Here is an 18,485-nt window from a genome sequence, read left to right as displayed (position 1 = left end):
AAACACATACCATATTTGCAACTGTGTCCATGCTACTATTATGGTACGTGACACACATTAAGAAACAAATTCAGAACATAGAAAAGAATTTACCATTTACACAAAAAAAAGATGTGTTGGGATTTTCAATAAGTTCTAGCATAATACAGTATCATTTTTATATCTTGTCTGCTCCCTTGGTCTTGCTGATTTAATACGTCTTTTCCCTGTATAACCATAAACCTATAGGCTGTATATAGATTTTTTTAAACATAATATATGGTGCCAGTGTGTATTTATAAAACTTTACCATAGAAAGGTAAGAATTGTCAGATTGACTGAGTCCAAGGGCCATCCAAGCCAATATCTTGTCTCCAACATTTTTTCCATTAATATGGATTAGGCAGACAATACAGTTTACTACAACCTCATTTTACAACCATGTTAGTGATAACAATACTGCCGTGTGTATAAATGCTTATGGAGCACAGTAGACAGGGAAACAGCACCGTCCCCACAGGCAGGGAAACTGAGGCAGCGGAGATTGAGATATTTTTAATATGTATGTATGTGTGTATATATATATATATATATGTATGTATGTGTATATATATATATATAACTTGATGGAGATTATCTGTAACAAGGAGCTGTCAGGAGCCCTGGAGAACACCACCACCTGCTCCAGCCCTTGCATCCCGCCACACAGCCCTGCCAGGCACCAAAAGATGGGCCACAAGCCCAAGGGATGCTGCCCTGGCAAGAGTTAATGGTGGAGGTCTCAAGTCCTAGCTCTGCAGGTGTCTGCTTTTAATTCTTTGCTGCTCTTCTCCCAAACAGCCCAAGGATTTCCACCCTCCCTCCTTCTCCCTTACAAATGAGTGTTTAGCATAAGAAGAGAGGCAAGTGGAGCCAGGGCAGCAGGGAGATCTCCTGCAGCCCTTTCTAGGCAACCTGAGCAGGCGGCAAAAGGCAGCTGGCTGGAGCCCAGCAAGAGAGTGGGGACCATGGGACGAGTCTTTTCACATCTGGTTAAGTACTGCTAAACCCTCCGACGAGCTGCCTAATTATTACAACACTTCTGCCGAAAAATTAATGTGCTTGGCCGGCTGCACTGGGGCAGAAAGGGTAGGAAAGCAGCTGTCAGGATACAGGCAGCGACAGGAGCACCAAGAAAAGAGGTTTGTGGCCGAAGAGCACAAGAGAAGGGCAGGGAAGCTCTGCCTGCAGGGATCCTGCTGAGAAAACAGCCACCTCCCTGCTTTTTTTGCTGCGCAGCTCCCAGGAGAGGACAGTGCCAACAGAGTTGTTACTCTAGCAAGGGCAGCCCTTGCAAAGAGCTCAACAGAGATGCCCAGCCTACCAAAATCAACAGGACGACCTGCCAGTGTCTCGAAAAATGCATGATTATCCTGAGGACCCAACGGCAGGGCCAGGAACAGGACTCAGGGCACTGGGCTCCCCTCTGCCCAGCCTCTGCTCACCTCACCTTCTGGCCGAGCCTTCATTTCAGTAACTTCCACAAAATCCAAGCACGGCACCTTATTTCTGTAGGTCTCTATAGGTCCTATAGGTATGACACCACTGAGGAAGCCTCGTTCACATGCGCATCTCCCTGCAAAACCCACTTAAAGAGGGCTGAGGAAAGGACACCAGTAGCTCATGGGTGCTGTTCCCCCAGGGCAGCCGTCCCTATGTCAGGTTATCACAAGCCTGCTGGTGGGTAAGCCTCTTTCTGCTCCAGCAGTGGTGGGACTAATCTCTCTCCCTAGACAAAAAGGTGGGCTTATTTCCTGAGAGGTGTCCAAGTACACCCAGAGAGCTCAGCAAAAGCAGCAGCCCGCTGGGTGCCTTTTACCCACAGACATTTGATGAAATTAATGACACAAAAGTAAGTATAAAGGCTAAGACAAATAGAACTGGCAGCAACTTGAACCTTTGGCCTGTCCTTTGAAAGTCTCTGGCAAGTCTCAAATCTTCTTGATCTGTTCACTAAAGGGATGACTGTCCCACAATTATTTTCCAAGCATTTGTTGGCAAGTTGTAGGAGGAAAAAAGCATTTCACTGAAGCTGTTAGTACAAAAGCTCAGCTCCAGCCAGGGCCCTGGACTCCACTTCAAATTATAATATTTTAAGTACCTGAAAATAAATATTTTGTCAGCTGCTGAGAATTAAGAAGTAGCTTCGACCTTTCAGAGAGGGGAACCCTGTGGAGAGCGGCGAGCCTCAGAGAGTTAGCTGCAAAACAAGCTTTGCCCAAGCCATTCAACCTGTCTAGCACACACACAGCCTCCCCTCCCATGCTCCTGGCTCCTTGCAAGCTGCCCAGAGCCTTCTGGGGCACCACGGGCTCTTCTGCACCCAGCAGCTCCTTCCCCACTGGGAAGCACACTAACAAAGGGCACTGGAGCAGCACTCCACTATAAACTGGATGCTACGAGTCAAATGAGCATCCCTGAGACAGCAACAGCGGCGTGTCAGGGCTTCCTACCAAGAGCTGCCAGTCCACTCCCACATTGCTCATTAGTGCTGTTGCTCCATGCCATACCGTGCACACAGTCCAAGGAATTTTATCCACAAGGATTAAAAATACTCACTTTTGGTTTATAACATCTGACTATGACCATGCACCTGGATAGATGTACCGATCACCTCTCAGACCTATGAGCCACAAGGAACACTGTTCGTGCCCCAGCAGTGGCAAAAGGAACCCACACATTGGTTTTCTAGCAGAGCTCAAAGAGTTAAATCCCTCTCCCTTCCCCCCAATCTTTCTGCCTTTGGCCTTTAGATCAGCCCTGGTTGCCAATGAGGACTCATCGAAACACCACGAGGCTGGGCCTGTCAGGAAGGAAACCAGTGCGTCCAGAGTTTTGTTGTTCTAAAGACTTTTTTTTTTTTATTTTATTTTACTGCTCAGGAAGGAAGCCAGAGCCTGTGCTTCGACTCCAAGAATGTCGATTACTCATCCTTCCCTGCATTATTTCTTTTATCTCTCACTTTTATCTACCTTACTCCAAATTTTCCCCCCCTGGTTCTTTCTCTAGCATTCCTAGCCACTGCCTTCAGCTGTTCATCCAACTTTCATACAAAAAAATATCTGGCAACTGTCTTCAGAATAAAATCCCAATGATAATGTTTATTAATCAAGCCTCCATCCCTCCCCCCTCCACACAGCTTTTTCAATCCTCATGTAACCACCCGGGTACCACAGGTATAAACCCCTGCCCTAGGACCTGAGCACCTCCGAAACGTGAACACAACCACCTTCAGCATGCAGCTATGCTACAAGGATATCGTAACTCCTGCTTCAAAGACAGGCGATGAGAAATGACTCTGTTTGTCCAAGGTCAATAGAGTCCACAGCACAAGCACAACCTACGCTCAGGGCTTTGCCCAGAAAGCCCTTCCCTCTTCCTGCTCTCCATGGCTGTGAAGAGAAGGCACGCTCAGCCCTGCCAATAAAAGTGCCCTTCATCTTCCATAACCCCACACCAGTCAAGCTAGAAATGTGCAACAAAAGTAAAATAATCGGTATGTGACGAGTTGATGACACATTTCCTTAGCTGCAAAAAACACGGGTCCTGGATCACCCGAACGTCAGTGAGCCACCTGAGTACATAGCAGGGAGACTATCAGCAAGTGGTGTCTAACTGCCTTCTCCTCCCAGGGTCTGCAAAATCCATCACACCACCCGGGGATTTCCTTTTCTTCTTTGCCCAGGTGCAGCTAACAACCCAGACACAACTGGCAACATCTGGAAGAACAGAGACGCAGATGTTTCTCATTGACACCGTAACCTTTCCCAGCCTTTGCCAGGGCGTGCCCGCTCCCCGGGGTGGGCGTCCGGGTGGGAGATGCACATGCCCAAGGGCAGACTTGGGTCCTTACAGTGTTTCCTGAAGAGATGACCAAAGGTGAAGCAATTTTTTCTTTTTTAATTTAAAGCCCCTTCTTCCTTGAGATGTGCCGGAAACCTGGGGCCTGATCTGGACCCCAGCATACACAGCTTCCCGAGGCTACAACACCCACAACATCTCATTACATGCAAGTGAGGCCAATTCAAGTTCTCTCTGCCCAGCTCTGTCTTGCTCTAACACAATCCTCCCCTGTTTCCACAGTTAAAGTGTTGTTTTCATTTTAAAAGGGGAAAATAATGAGATGGTGGGAACATTACTTCTGGCTAATGGAGACAGAGATCTGCAAACTTTCACAGCTTAGTTTTTCCAGTATATCCCAGTCCTGATCCAAATATCATCATACTTATTTCAGTCCTGGACCCAACATGGGACTGGACACAACACGTGTGCCAAATTAAGACAGAAATAACTTGTAGCGCTTTTCTGCTTCACACTCCCTCAAAGACCTCTTGCTGACATTAAATCTCTGCTCTGCAGACTCCCCATTTCCCTGCTACTGAATCTCCAGGCGCCTTCAGCACAGCTTCCCTGAACACGTTGGCCCCAAACGGCGAGCAAAGGCAGGCTGCCGGTCACCGCGCCTCTTCTGTAACCAGAGCAGATCTTTGAGAGTTCTGCTTTGGTGCATGAACCCCAATATGCAGAAAGGAAGGAGCAGCACAGACGGTGGCAACCAGCCCCCAGGAGCAGAGAGGGCAGGAGCAGTGCCAGCAATCCCGTACAGGGCTGTGCACCGAGCAGAGCGCAAATCCAAGGGCGAAGGAGCAGGACTGTAAGAGTATAGCTGCACTTTCTCCCCTCTGCCTGTCTAGGGGGCACCTCCTGAGGTATGAATCCACTCAGGCTGGCAACTTTTTCATTGTGACCGTCAAGTTCCTCTGCTTGTGCTCTGCACAGGGTTACCCAGGTCACTGATTGCTCCTCCATCTCCCCAGTAAAAAGAAAAAGAAAAAAAAAAAGGCCAGTGGTCAAGCTGCCTCCTCAGGGAGGCTGAAGGCAAGTGCTCAGGAAGGAAAAGCTGTCACCCTGGTTAAGGACTTTGCTGGAGGCTTACCTCCAACCCATAGCACGGGTGTTGGAAAGTGAGACTGGCTTGGAAGAAGGAGAATAAACAAGAGAAGGAAGCAAGCTTCTGCAGCCCCCTCAGTGGTGCTGCAGCATTCAGCCTGGGTCCCTGCGCTGATGCCCAGCACCCAAGATGCCACTTTCCATCCATCCACAACCATCAGGACCTCACAGGACCCTCTAAGCTGCAAACAGCGACGAGGAGGCACAGACACTCTCTGGCCTGCGTGGGCCAAAGGTTGGCCTGGGTGCGGAGCGGCACGGCCGGGCCACCCCAGTAAGGCTTTCCCTCACCCGGCATGCTGTTTTCCCCAGGAGCCCTCTGCCTCCCTTGTTCACACACACCTTCACATTGCCTCCTGCACAGTGCGGGGGCTGGGGACCCCTGGAGGGGGATTTTGTGGAGTGTCCCCCCAAACAGGACTGGAACGGAAAATGCCAAACGAAATCTTCAATGTCAGAGGGTGAAGGAGAAGGAATTGCTGTAACCTGGTACCAGGTCTTTTTGCATCCCAGCACAACTGCCGAAGCAGGTTCTCTGCGATGAGGGATTGTTATCCTATGCCTCCTTATAGAAAAGGATGTTACAGGACAGAAAATTTCACATACTAAATGGCTTTGCAAGTTGTTTCCTGAAGTGCAGGAAAACAATATCAAAATCTCATGAAAAGGCTGAGTCCTTTTTAATTAAAAAGATCTTAATTTGAATCAAAGTATCGCAAATCCCAATGGAAAGAAATGCATCCCCTGAGTTTTACTTTTTGCTCTGTTTACAAAACCTATTGCGTCTGGTGAGGTGGTCATGGGGAACCTTTACCCGGCGGCATGCTGCTCACCTGCTGACTGCCGCCCCAGCACTTTCTGGTTTAGTTTTCATACAAGAGCTGCAAAGCACTCCACCTTCCTTCCAAGGAATGAGCCCGTGTCGGGAAACCGGCGGCACCAGCGAGCCCAGCGTCTGCAGCTGGACACATTCTGCCACCCGCACCCTGCTTGGGGCTGCAGCATTGCACATTTGCCAAGCACAAGCAAGGATGCACCAGCAGAAAGCTCACGTGTGAAAGCTCCTGGGTCTTTCCAAATTAAAAACTTGACGTTGTTACTCTGGTGCGAGCCAGTTACTAAAAATTGGTGCTGCTAGGGGAAAGCAAGGACGCAGTTTCCAGCTCTTCCTTTTAGGGGTGTCTAGAGACACTCAGTGCCTTCCTTTTCCCACTGCAGAACAGCCCAGTATTCACAAGAAAAAGTACAAAACACATTCTTGCTCTGCAATTCAGTGAGAAAGCAGATCTCAGCCTCAAGTTACCAAAAAAGGAAGGTTTTAAAACAATACTGATTAGAAACAATGTGCCAAGTGAGGAAAAATACGATGGAAGTGTCCCACACCTGAACTCACCAAGCAGTTTCACTGTCACCAGGACCCCCTCCCCATGTTATCTGCATTTAAGACAATAAATCTCTCTTTGCCTCGCTCCTTCCCAACATTGCTCTTCTGCCTCTTCTGTTGCTCAGGGCACTGCTGCAATTCAAGATGCCAGCAAATGATCGAAGGAGAGAAGAAAGTGATGGCTAAAGAAGAACGCCCTGCTTATCACAACCACCATACACGTTGTAAAACAAGACAAAGAAGGGGACAGGCACAGATAGTACCAAATCCCGCAGTGCTTCTTCAGCCAGAGCTTTCACTGACAAGAGGGCTAGGTGCCAGAGAAGGTCTTCCAATCTGCCCAACAAATACCCAATACCTTAGCAGCAACAGGAAGATACTTCAGCACTATGATGTAAAGAAAACTGAATTCAGGGCGATGAACTTGCCCCAGAAGTCTGTAACCTGCGTGTTTGTATACACAGGGATCGCTCAGACCAGCAGAGCCAAGCAGGCAAACAGCCAGGTTTGGGGAGATGGGGGGAGAAAGGCACATACCCAGATGACATGTACATCTACAAAAAAATGCACATGTCCTTTTTCAGAGGACGCTGTATAGGAATCCGTTCCCACATTAAATTTCCCAAATAGAAATCCATTATTCCTGAAGAATTGAAACCGCTTTGCATAGCTGAAAAATGTCCTTAGAAGTCCCCAAATCTGCTATTCCATCCTGAAGAACAGAGGTAAAAAATTCATAGGCTATCAGGCAAACTGACGTGATCGAAGACCACCAGTGACATGAACCACAGGATAAAAATCATCACAATTTGCTTTCAATGGCTGCTTTTCTTGGAATATGGTATTAAAAGAAAACAACTTTGCCCCCACTATGAATTTGCATTAGAAATCCATAATAAAAATAAAGCTTAGTATTATACAAATGGGTACAGATCTCTATAGTGCTCCTGATGCAGATTAAGGTTAGACAGATTTTAGATGACAGTTATTTACCTCAGTCTAACACCATGTATGCACAAATGGAATTTATTTCATAGCTGCAGATATTAGCTAGAAAAAAGAGATGAGAGGAAATCTTACAGTCTCACGTAAAATATAATTATGTCTGTTTTCTGCTCCTTGGAAGGCAAACAAAGAGGGAAAAATGAATCTGCTGCTAGCATTTAATGGGACTTGTCTAAATGATATCAAACAAATAACAACCAGCAACAATTCACCAACACCTTCACTTTTATTTTTTCCATGGGGGAATTCCAGAAACTCTAAGACATCGTTGCCTTGAACACTTTCGTTCCTACAGAGCAGGATTAGGCCCATGCCTGAGTACATCTCTTTCCTTCGAGACCGTCAAATTATCAAAGAAAAAGAAAAAAAAAATCACCGAGGCAGTAATGCTTATTTTTCTCCCCCCTGAAATGTATGCCTGCCCCTCCACTGCTTCTCCCAACTCCTTACACAATCGCCACCGATCAACCAGGAAACTGTTGCTAACTCTTGAATTTTGCAAGTTAGCAAGTAAAATAATAAAACAATGTTTTAACTGTCAGAGATCCTGGCTTGCAAAGTGCACTTTGGTCATTTCCTTTAATAACTGTAGTTTAGTGGTAATGATTTATAATAGTTCATAATATTCTACTAACTGTACTATATTAATAATACTAATACTTTGCCCTTGCCTGGTGTCTTCTGTCAGAAGATATCAAAGCGGCACACGCCGCCATGAGGGAGGTGTCACTATTCTCCCGTTAGGCATTGGGAAACCATGACTCCAAGCCGTGCCCAAGGTCAGGATTCCCAGTCCCCAGGCCAGCACGGCAGCCACCAAGTCTGCCTTCCCTTCTCCTGCCACAGTTTTGTGACAGCAGTTGAGTCTGATCGATGGGGCTGAAGATTTAATGTGATTAATTCCTTCTCGAAAAGCAAGGTTTAGTCCGTGGTTTGGAGGCCATGGTTTTGATGGGAAGTACCAAGCAAGATGAGGAGCTTGCCCTGCAGTTGTACAATAAATACCCTTACGCCAGCACTCAGGCACACGGGGCAAAAGGGAAGCAATAAATATTTACTGCCTCCGTGCCCGTCCCTCCAGCAGGAGACAGATAAATATGACATTTAGGTGTCGCCCAGCACTCTGAGGACAGCGGTTAGAAGGCCTGACACCAACTCCCGGGCAGTCCAAAAGGGAAGGGAAAGGGCACGAGGCATCGCTGGCATGGCTGAGGCGCCGTGAAAGCTGGCCGGATGGCAGCGGCTGTGCGGGGAAACATTTTGGAGGAGAAAACAGCCCCAACCCTCCCCCTCAAACGATCAATTAAAAGCCATCCTTCTGCCGAGAGCCCAGCGAGGACAGCAAATGAGGGCTGCGAGCAGAACAGCCGCCCGGCCGGGCTCTGCATGACAATTGATGGGAAGGGGAGGCAGCCCCGTCCCTCCTCTCACCATGGTGATTAGGTATTCCGAGTGCGCCAGATAGCCCCAAATAACAGAAAGAGAAATATAAACCGGAGACCAGCAGATCCAAGGCAGGCCAGATGGCCCCGCAGCCGGCCGGGCCTGCTCCCATCCAGCCCTTCCCCACTTTAACTGTTCAAACATTTCTTTATCCCGACAAGACAATTAAGCCGAACAGCATGGGAAGGAGTCTCGGCAACAGTTTGCAGAGGGAGTGGGAAGGTTGTTGCCAGAAAAGCAGAAAAAGGAGGCGATTGCTGCATCCTCCATAGACCTCCCTCCATGCAGTGCACCTAGCTCCACGAGGACGGTACGTACTGGTGGTGCGACAGGGACGGATGAGTGGCTCTCATCTCTGTTCCTGTCTATCTGCCTGCCCACCCCTTCAGAAAATCCACTGTTGCTCCTTCACTCCTCGTACATCACGCAGGGCACTGCACGACGGAAAGCAAACATTCCACTTGATTTATTTCATTATTTCGTAAGCACTGTCAAGCTTGCAATTTCCCATGGTTGCGGCTGATTATTATTAGCAACAAAGCATCACTTCACGTTAGACCCCAAATTTTACTGGTCTTGGAAGTTGTGCACCCCAGCAGGAAGAGTCATGAGCATGAGCAACGGATGTGTGCACATGTGCATTCTCCCTCCAGCCCATTGTTCTACCACAAAATATATGAAAGAAAACCTTCTCCTCCAACCCTGCACACATACATACGTACATATACAGCTCTCTACATAGGTCCCAGCCCATAAACACAAAGCCTAACACACACATGTCTGAACGGGTGGGTGGCTGGACAGACAGTCCTCAGTGTGATTTCCAAAGCACAACGTTATTCAGGAATTCAAGCTGTGGTCATCATAACCCTGATGTTTATCACCTGAGGAACAATTTGAATTTGATCAATAACGAACCAGCTGTTTCAAAAGGAAAACTAACTCCATGCTACAGATGTTGTTTAAAACCCTAAAGTGGAACAAAGAGGTCACCAATATGGTGCACAACTTCTGCAGAGGAGAAACCAGTTGCAGCACAAACTGACTGTCCAGATAACCAAGGTTAAATATGATTATAAAAAATAATAATCAAAATAATGTCAATAGAACCACTCTCGCTGTACCCACTGGTCCCAAGGGATGAGCAAGGATCCCAACCTGCTCACCAATTCAATCACTCATCCCCAGGGCACACCAGAGGCTGGGTGAGAGCCACCAGCAGTAGCAGGGAAACTGAGGCCAGGAGAGCCAGGCTCTGGCCAGATGGAGACTGAATCAGTGGCCAGGATGCAGGGGGTCACCTTCACACATCAGGTTGTGCTCCACAAGAAGTCACAGACAGCACAAAATGAAGACTAAGCAGCAGACAGCCATGGGAAACCATCTCCTGCGGTCCCCGGGAAGCTGGGGGGGTGGGCAGCCTCGCAGGGATGGCAGAGGTGTCCGCTCTGCCAAGGTCCAGCTCTTTGCCAAGAGATCCCAGCTTCAGCATGGACCTCTGCCTGTCACCTTGTGCAAAAGCAAGGCCATAGTGACTGGGTACAGAAGGCCACTGGGACAGATTTTATTAGAAGCAAAGAATAAAAGCAGGGATCTTAATTTTTTTTTCTGATTTTAAAACAGGGGTATAGATCTCTTTTGCAGAAAGGAACATGCCATTTATTTCCACTCCTTCTAGGAATCTCAACTATTGTGTGCTTATTAAAGGAAACCCATAAAATATGTCTCCCGGTGTCTTTAACACATGCTTTACAAGAAGCCTCTAAACTCTAACAAATGGCATTATTTTTCTCAGTGAGCACCTAAGGGAATGGGCCCATCCAGTACACGGTGCATCTGCTTCTCCCTGGAAAGGCTCCACTTTCCTATGTGCTCCCTGTACACTCCATCGCTCTGGATGTCCTGAGTACCTGCGTTTCACAGCAAGAGACAACTTGCCCAAATGCAGACATCTCAGCCCAATTTGCTGAGTAACAAGAAGCACAATCCCACCCAGATGCACCCCAGAGGAGATGCTCTCCTGTCATGGGATGCATGGGTATGGGTACCGCTGGCAAGCAACACCCTGCTTTAGAAGTCAGGAAAGGTTCACCCAAAGGACTAAGCAATCTCTGCAGCACAAACACACATCTCACAGGTGCTAATCTTGGTTACACCAGCACATTTCCCAAATAATTTTACTGAATTCTGCAAATTTCCTCCACTGGTGAAAACAGACTGAGACTTTGCTCCCATGATGCAGATGACTAAATAGAGCACCTTCCAAACACTCCTTGAGATGAAAATGCCTGACTTTGGATCCTTGTTTCGCTGCAAAGTATCTCAAGCATAAACCTATTTTTCAGGAAAATTAAAACCCAGTGCATTGAATTCCATTTTTAGAAAAAAGGAAAAAAAAAAAAAGAAAAAAAAAAGAAAAGAAAAGCAAGTTTCTTAGAAAATCACCGTTTAAGCTACGGGGCAAAACAAATATTTAAATGAGCTATTCAAAAAAGGTTCTTGCGAAGTGGTACAGAAGAATATGCAGAGCAATCATAGTAGTTCATGTAACACAAACCCTTTCAGGAATCTGAAAAATACAGCTAAACAGTCGAGCTCTGCAAATCTGAAAAGCACCCATTAGACATGTAAAGGTGTTGCTGATCTAAGAAATTTTTACAATTTTTGCTCACGGTTATAAAGAAGCCTTATTACATTTTTGCCTGGAAGCTACAGCCACCTACCTGCAAAAGATTCTCTGTCACGAGCATAAGTACACAGTTTTTTACCAAGAGTTATATACAACAATTACACAAGGAATCCACAAAACTTCGCACAGACAACAAGCCCCCCTCCCACGTATGCATTTCTATAGAAACTCCAAAAATCTGTATGCAAATGTCAATGCAAAACAGGATCACAGTTATATCTGTTGACTGTGATCTCTCGAATTCCTCATTGCAGAAGTTTTTCTTTCCTGGTGGTCAACATCAAAGATCATTAGGATCCTCTAAAAGGCTCTGCTGCTCGCTCTCTCGGCCTCCAGCAAACACACCCATGCCCGCGTATGCACAACCAAATAAACTCGCCGTGTTAATGGAGCGAAGTTTCCATGGTGCAGTATCTATATGTGATGGGAATATGATACAGAGCCAACAGACTATTTAGCGTACACTATCCTGCTAGTAACAGAAGAATTTTAATATCGATGAAATATCAGGGATGTTGCATTTGCTTGGCTCTACCATGCAGCAAAGCATCTTAAAGAAATTTAACAATACGGGTAAGAAAAACAACAAAACAAAACGCCTTCCACTTCTGCCCAAGTTTTCCAAGCTGGCTGGAAAGTTTTTATTCTGCTTCCTTTCCCTGCAAGTCCCCTGCCACAGCGCTGGCAGCGACGCAGGGAGCTGGTGTCACTGTGCCTGCCTCTCGCACGCGCCCGTGCAAAGCCCCGGCTGCTCCCAGGAGGGAGAGGACCCACGTCCGGCACACGCTGTTGGCAAAAGCGAGGCACGGCGGTGGATGTGGATGCGTCTGTCTGTCCGCAGCTGCGCTCCATGTGGTCTAATTCATTTAACAGATTTACTTCTTTAAATGGGCTATCTGACAGGATTTTGCTAGCAAGATCCATAGCAGCTGATGCACTCTAAATTAATTTAGCTAGCGGACCCGCTCATCCGCTGCTATGTCCCGGAGTACTCTTTTGAGCAAGCTTCATTTCCACAGCCAGGTTATATTGATAAGGGAAAGAGCATCGACAAAGATGTCTCTAAGCCTTGCCATCTCACCTGCCTCCCCCCGTGGGTAATTATATTACCAGCTCGCACACATACACAGCCATACATGCTCCCACCTATAGCCGCTTCCCCTCCGGACCCAAAAGGAGGGAGAGGGGATGCTGAACAATGAAAGGAGCTTACAGCACGGAAAGTAGCATGGTCAGGGGTGGATCAGAAGGAGGGAGGGGAGAGAAATAAGAGATCCCATTCTTAGTGCAAGGAATACACGGCTTCTGCCTTCAGTGGGAATCATCCTACCCTCGCAAACGCCGACATAAAAGACACACTTGCAGCATATTTCAAAACCAAAGAGCGATGGATTTACAAGGCAGGTTGATTTTATGATGACTTTTATTGAAAAGGTACGCTGGGTTTAGGCAGATGCCTTTTAGCGCCGGTAAGTTAGCACAGTGCCTAATTCAAGGAGACAGCCTGAGGAAGCAGCGCCGACAGGAGAGAGAGAGCCACAATGTCTCTATTACTCTCCTCGGCATCATAAAGGGGAGAAGAAAAATCACGTCTGAAAGGGAGAGGAAGGCACAGTGCAGCAGGTTTTTGTTGGGGAAAAAAAAGTAATAATAATAACAACAACAATAATAAAATTGTTTTCTAGGAAGAAAATTCAACAGAACAAAGGAGCCCGTGTGAAAAGCAAATAATTTGCTCCTTGGTCTACATGTCTGGGTTTACAGGAAAACTCTAATCATAAGTTAGTGCTCTTCTGCTGCTGCCCCCAGACCCCTCCCCATTGCGGGTCACCTCCCAGCTCAACCAACCTGGAAGGCCTGCCCTTCCCGAAGGACAGCTCTGTGCAGGCAACACCACAAGGGACGAGGTGATGGGGGAACAGGGAGGTACAGTCATGAGCATGTGAACTGGTTTCCTTCAGTCCAACCACCCAGCTGTAAAGGGGCACATCACCTTTCGACAGGCACCAAAGGGAGGAAACAGAGAAAGCACATGGTGCAGCAGCTTACTGAATTGTAAGACTCGGGCTTGTCTCTCGAAGAGGGAGCTCAGTGGCCAGAACTATTCTTAAGTTAACCAGAGGAAAAGGTACTTTTGGCCTAACCTGAGGCACTAATCCCGAAGGTGATGCATTTACTGCAAGAATGGTGTGCATGAAGAAAAGGTCAGAAACACCTGAAAGAAGCAGGGGGGACACGTTTGCCTCAAGCTCTGGGAAAGTTTCTGGCTACACACTCCAGCTGCATCCCTCGTTACACACATACGTGTACCAGCATCTATAGCCTTGCACTGGGGCACAGACAGCTTGCTGCATGGTCAACACCGTCTCTCCAGCTGTATGCTGGAGGAGGAGTTTCCTTCAAGAGCACCTCACCTTAAACATCTGCCAAATCCATTTAGAAGAGACAAGGCAATGCTGCGTGGCTGGGCCTGGCAAGCAGGAAAGGCTGGTTTCCCTCTGCCTTCAGCAAGAACCACAGCACTGCGGGACAAACACCTGTGGAGCATCTCAATGAGGCGCAACTAAAGAAGAACCAACAAGTCAACGGAGGTACTTACATCTGTCACTTCGGTCTTCGGGACTGGATGATGTCTCCCGGTCAGAAATGAGGCCAGAAACGGCAAAGATCTTCTTCCCCGTATCATCAACTTTGAGGGAACCGGGGGAGCTGGAGGGGAGCTGCGTGCCAAATTCGTACTCCTTCCCATCAGTGTCCGAGAAGCGCAGATGGGGTGAGTCAGTGTCATGGCAGTTTTTCAGGCGCTTGGCCGGTGTAAAGGCTGACTGGTAGCTCTCCCGGTCTTCAGTAGATGCAAAGGGGCGGAAAGCCCCAACGCCGCTGTGGTTCAACATACTAATCGGGGTGCAGTCCAGGTTGGGGGGTGCAAACTGGGGGTGGAGGTGAAGAAGGGACGGAGGAAAGTCACGGTTTGCAAACGCTCCCGGCACCCCGCCTTGCCGGTGATACATGGAGGCAAAAGTATACGAGCCATTGGTAAAGGGAATATGCACGTCCTTATCTGCTGACACGGGGACCCCAAAAGGCCTCGGCTGCTGGCAGGGAATGGAAGCATCACGGCTGGCTTCGGCGGTGGAGGCGAGAACCATCAGTGCCGGGGAGGCCAGCGGGTTGGGGAGATAGGGTGAGTTCTCCATCTTGAACGCTGCCCGGTGTAAGTCCATCGGAGTCTCTTTCCTCAGCAGGATCACAAGCAGAACGATCTTCCCTGGAAGGAAAGCAAGGCGATGCCTGGGAACGGAGTGGGGAAAATTACTGGAGCATCATCACCCTCCAAACACTGCAAAGAAACAAAAAAGAAAAGAAAACACAACTGGTTAGGTTTCTGCACTCATCTCTCTGGGACACTCTGGCAGCAGGGTGGCCACATGTGTTACAACCCACCGGCCGGAGATGCACCACTGTTCCCATTCAAGAAAATCAATAGACAACTTCACACACTAGTGGAATCAGCTCTGGCCCTCCAGGTTAAAGGGTATCATCCACTGTAGATGAATGAAAGGCAAACCAAACATAATAACATGCAGATCTAATAACCCACTAATAAACAAGGTTCAGTCTAAAATTAAGATAGTAACTCCAAATTATAATTGGAATTTTATATGGCAAAAGAGGCACATACATATAATTGCAATAAACTTAAGAAAGCCCCCCCCCAACACACACACACCACTATTTGCTTGGGGGGGGGGTGCCCGTGGAACCAACATAAAAATATCCATTGTACGTAGCTACCCAAATCAGCCGGCGCACATGGTTATACTGTACATGCTGCCCAGGACATACATAACAGAGACGTATTTTCTCTCACTCTCACAGTTTATATGGGTAGGTAAGTACTTGCACATACAGTACTTGATACCATCACATACATACATATATATATATATATGCACACACTGTTGGAATGTAGGAATGTGGCCGTGCATGGGTGCGTGTATGCAATACACAAACACACACAGTCCCTGTTAGCCAAAGAAGAGACTTCCCTAGTAAAATGCCTGGCGTCTCTGGCAATGCTTAAAATCATAATGGGTGCTTCTGCCATCTGATCTCTGCAAGCGTCTGCCTTTCGGGTTGGGGACAAGAGAGAATGGATCAGTAATTTTAGTTCCTAATGCACTCACTCTTAAGTAGATTTGTAAACTGCCCTGGATGTGCCATTAACATTTAGAGGAAAATGTTAACAAAATTTCTGCCTCATATCTTGCTGAGCCTCCTAGGTTGGCTGCAGCCACCCAGCCGGCCACAACCCCCTCCCAGGGTGACAGAGGGGAAAATGCTCCTTTCTGTATCTCCCCCGTTTCGCTCCGGCTTTTTGTGTTGTTATTTTCTTCCCCAATCAATCTCGTGTCTTTTCTTTCAAGCTTCCGCTGCCTGCCATTCAGGCCCCACAACCCAGCTTAAAATACAAGGACTATAACTTTGAAACAATATACTAGCTGCTGGAGCTCAAAGGGCCAGAAAAATCATATAATAATAAAAAGCTGTTACAAATTGTGCCTCTTAAATCCAGAGGGTCAAACATCTCAAATAAAACTTAGTGAAAGAGTGTCTTCCCTAATGGAGTGCCTTTTGTACTCCATGAATGAGGGAGCCTAGGTTAACAAAGTGTATGAAATCCAGTCTGTGGCTTTAATGCAGTTCAGTGATAACATTTCCTCTCTCCCATCCTGTACCTAGACTCTCCGCTGACTGTTATTAATTGTGAAGATGAGTGGACATCATCTCTCTGCTTCCTCATTTGGCAGCCATCCTTAACAGACATCATTGCTAAATTACCAGATTATGTATCTCACATTAACGGATTTGCTCTCTTCCAAATTTTAAATAACTTTTGCGTCGAGTTTTTGCCATGGAGGGCAAGGGGGAGAGGGAGAGCGAGGGGATACCAAGGGCACCCTGGTCAGTGCTGCAGTCCTGGGTATGCTCGCTCCGCTTCTTCATGCGAGGCTGATCAAAAACTGGAGGTCAGGAAACTGCAGCCACTGGCAGATTCAGAGTTGCTGGGGGCTTACGCAACTGCGCAAATATCCATGTACACACACATGATTATATATCTAAAGAGATGCATGCAAATAAGCCGCCATTCTCAGAAATAGACAATCATTAACATGGAAGTGAAACTGAGCAATCACGGGAAAACATGGATTTCCAGGGGGAAAAAAAAGCAACCACCTCTGCCTCCTTTTCTATTTTTACTTGTGCTATCAGCCCATTACGTTAAATGTATTTCATAAATTAGTAATCTGGCCGCAGCACTTGACACTCCTGTAGGATACTGTGAATCACTATGGCCGTTTATTCGTTTGCAAACTTCATTACACTGGGAATAAATCAACACATTACAATATTTCAGCCAGCCGAATTCAATTTTTTTTCAGCTCCCACTTCCTTTTTCGTTCTCTCTTGCTCCTTTCTCACCCAGCACCTCCCCACCCCCAGCAACATGGACAGATTAGACCGCGGCAGACCAGTCATTATGAAAATCTATCGTTAATACACTCCCAATGTCAAAATGTCATAGGTTTAAATACAGAACCCAAAAATAAGAAAACTAACTGGCCTTCTTAATTAAAAAAATATGGATTGCAGGGTCATCAGCTGGAGGGAACATTGGGGTACCGGGAAGGCAGTGGGCACAGGTGGACTGAGGAACTGCTACTTTTCTGCCTCTATGCTGATTTTTTTTAATTTAGCACCTCACGCAAATCCAGATTAAAATAACTCCGGCTATTGATCTGAGCAGTGGAATTGACATTAATTTTAGTTCACTTCTCACTTTGCAAAGGGATCAATAGGAAGTAATAACAGCTGACATCCCCGCTGAAAGGAGGAGAAAAGACGGGCTAGAGACAGAAATCGAAAAGCAACCAAATAAATCAGCAGCTACTTTTCCACGGCATCAGACAAACTCCAAACAGATTGCAAAAAGTCTTTGTTGAATTAACTAAACAAGGCATAGAGGGAGGGGGGGTGGAGATCAATCTAGGAAGCTACATAAACTGTCTACCAAAGATGAAGGTTAGATGGACAGACTGAAAACAAACTCTGATTTTTTTATTAATATTTTTTTCATGAATACCTATGTGCATAGTTACTGGTTTTTAGAGCCACCCTGTTTAAGGTGCACACAAATTACCTGTGTAATCGTGTATGTTCATAATAACAAGGCTAAACATGCCACAACCAAGACAAATTGAATCAACAGCCTTTCGCTCTGAACCATAAAAAAAAAAAATGTCTCACCGAGGAACAAGTTGTAATCGGTTATCTCTGGCTCAGTTTTGGTTCCTCTGCTTACGACGGTTGTAGCACTGTGCTGAATTAGTTAAGAGGAAAGTCTGATAAAAGTAGGAGAAGCCATGACAGAGCTGGATTTAGCAGGCATCACAAACACCCAGCAAGTGCAGAAAACAGCAGTGACCACTGGTTCTGAGCGTAAAACCCACTTGCTAATCAGCCTGCAAAGAAACACGCACATATGCGAGCACATGCACACCCCATACGCAGCCAGCAGATCTGCAAATCTTTTACTAAAATGTTACTCAGAGTTCCTATTACTAAATCACCTCTCTGCTATCGATTAAAATAAGTAAAACACACCACTCTGGTTTCTACAACAGGTTGCATTTTTGTGGTCTCTCAACCATTTCCAAATGCTAGAGATTAAAATAATGGGGCAAATTAACATTTTTCTCCCTCCAGAAACAAAGTTTTCTTGGGGAAAAAAAATTAATTAACAAGCTATAGGGGAAAAAAAAGATTAAAACAATAGGAAATCCAGAAAAATTGATGATGCATGTAAATTAGGAAAGACCCAGGAAAAAATCGCAATATCCATTTACATTAAAAAGTTTTTTCCCCATAAATGTCAAGTAGGAATTTAGAAATATGCTCTGCGCAGAAAAGCCAAAGATTATAAAACAAAATAAT

The 18,485-nt window shown here is 46.5% G+C and overlaps 1 protein-coding gene across 2 annotated transcripts in view; it reads right to left on the bottom strand.

The window, feature by feature from the left end:
* RNF220 (ring finger protein 220) overlaps positions 1–17,913 on the bottom strand; it is a 229,157-nt gene extending 211,244 nt beyond the window's left edge. Inside the window, exons 1-2 of one of the 2 annotated variants that reach the window (XM_040610517.1) lie at positions 17,799–17,913; positions 14,089–14,829 (exon numbers count right to left, since the gene is read on the bottom strand). In XM_040610517.1, coding sequence (XP_040466451.1) covers positions 14,089–14,713 — 625 coding nt within the window. In that variant the 5' untranslated portion in view covers positions 14,714–14,829; positions 17,799–17,913. The remainder of the gene's footprint in view (positions 1–14,088; positions 14,830–17,798) is intronic. The other variant, XM_040610516.1, reaches the window with a different exon arrangement.
* Positions 17,914–18,485: the final 572 nt, after the last annotated feature.

Source organism: Falco naumanni, chromosome 11 (genome assembly GCF_017639655.2).
Source record: "Falco naumanni isolate bFalNau1 chromosome 11, bFalNau1.pat, whole genome shotgun sequence".
Taxonomy (NCBI): Eukaryota; Metazoa; Chordata; class Aves; order Falconiformes; family Falconidae; genus Falco; species Falco naumanni.
This window is presented reverse-complemented; position numbering and strand designations above follow the sequence as displayed.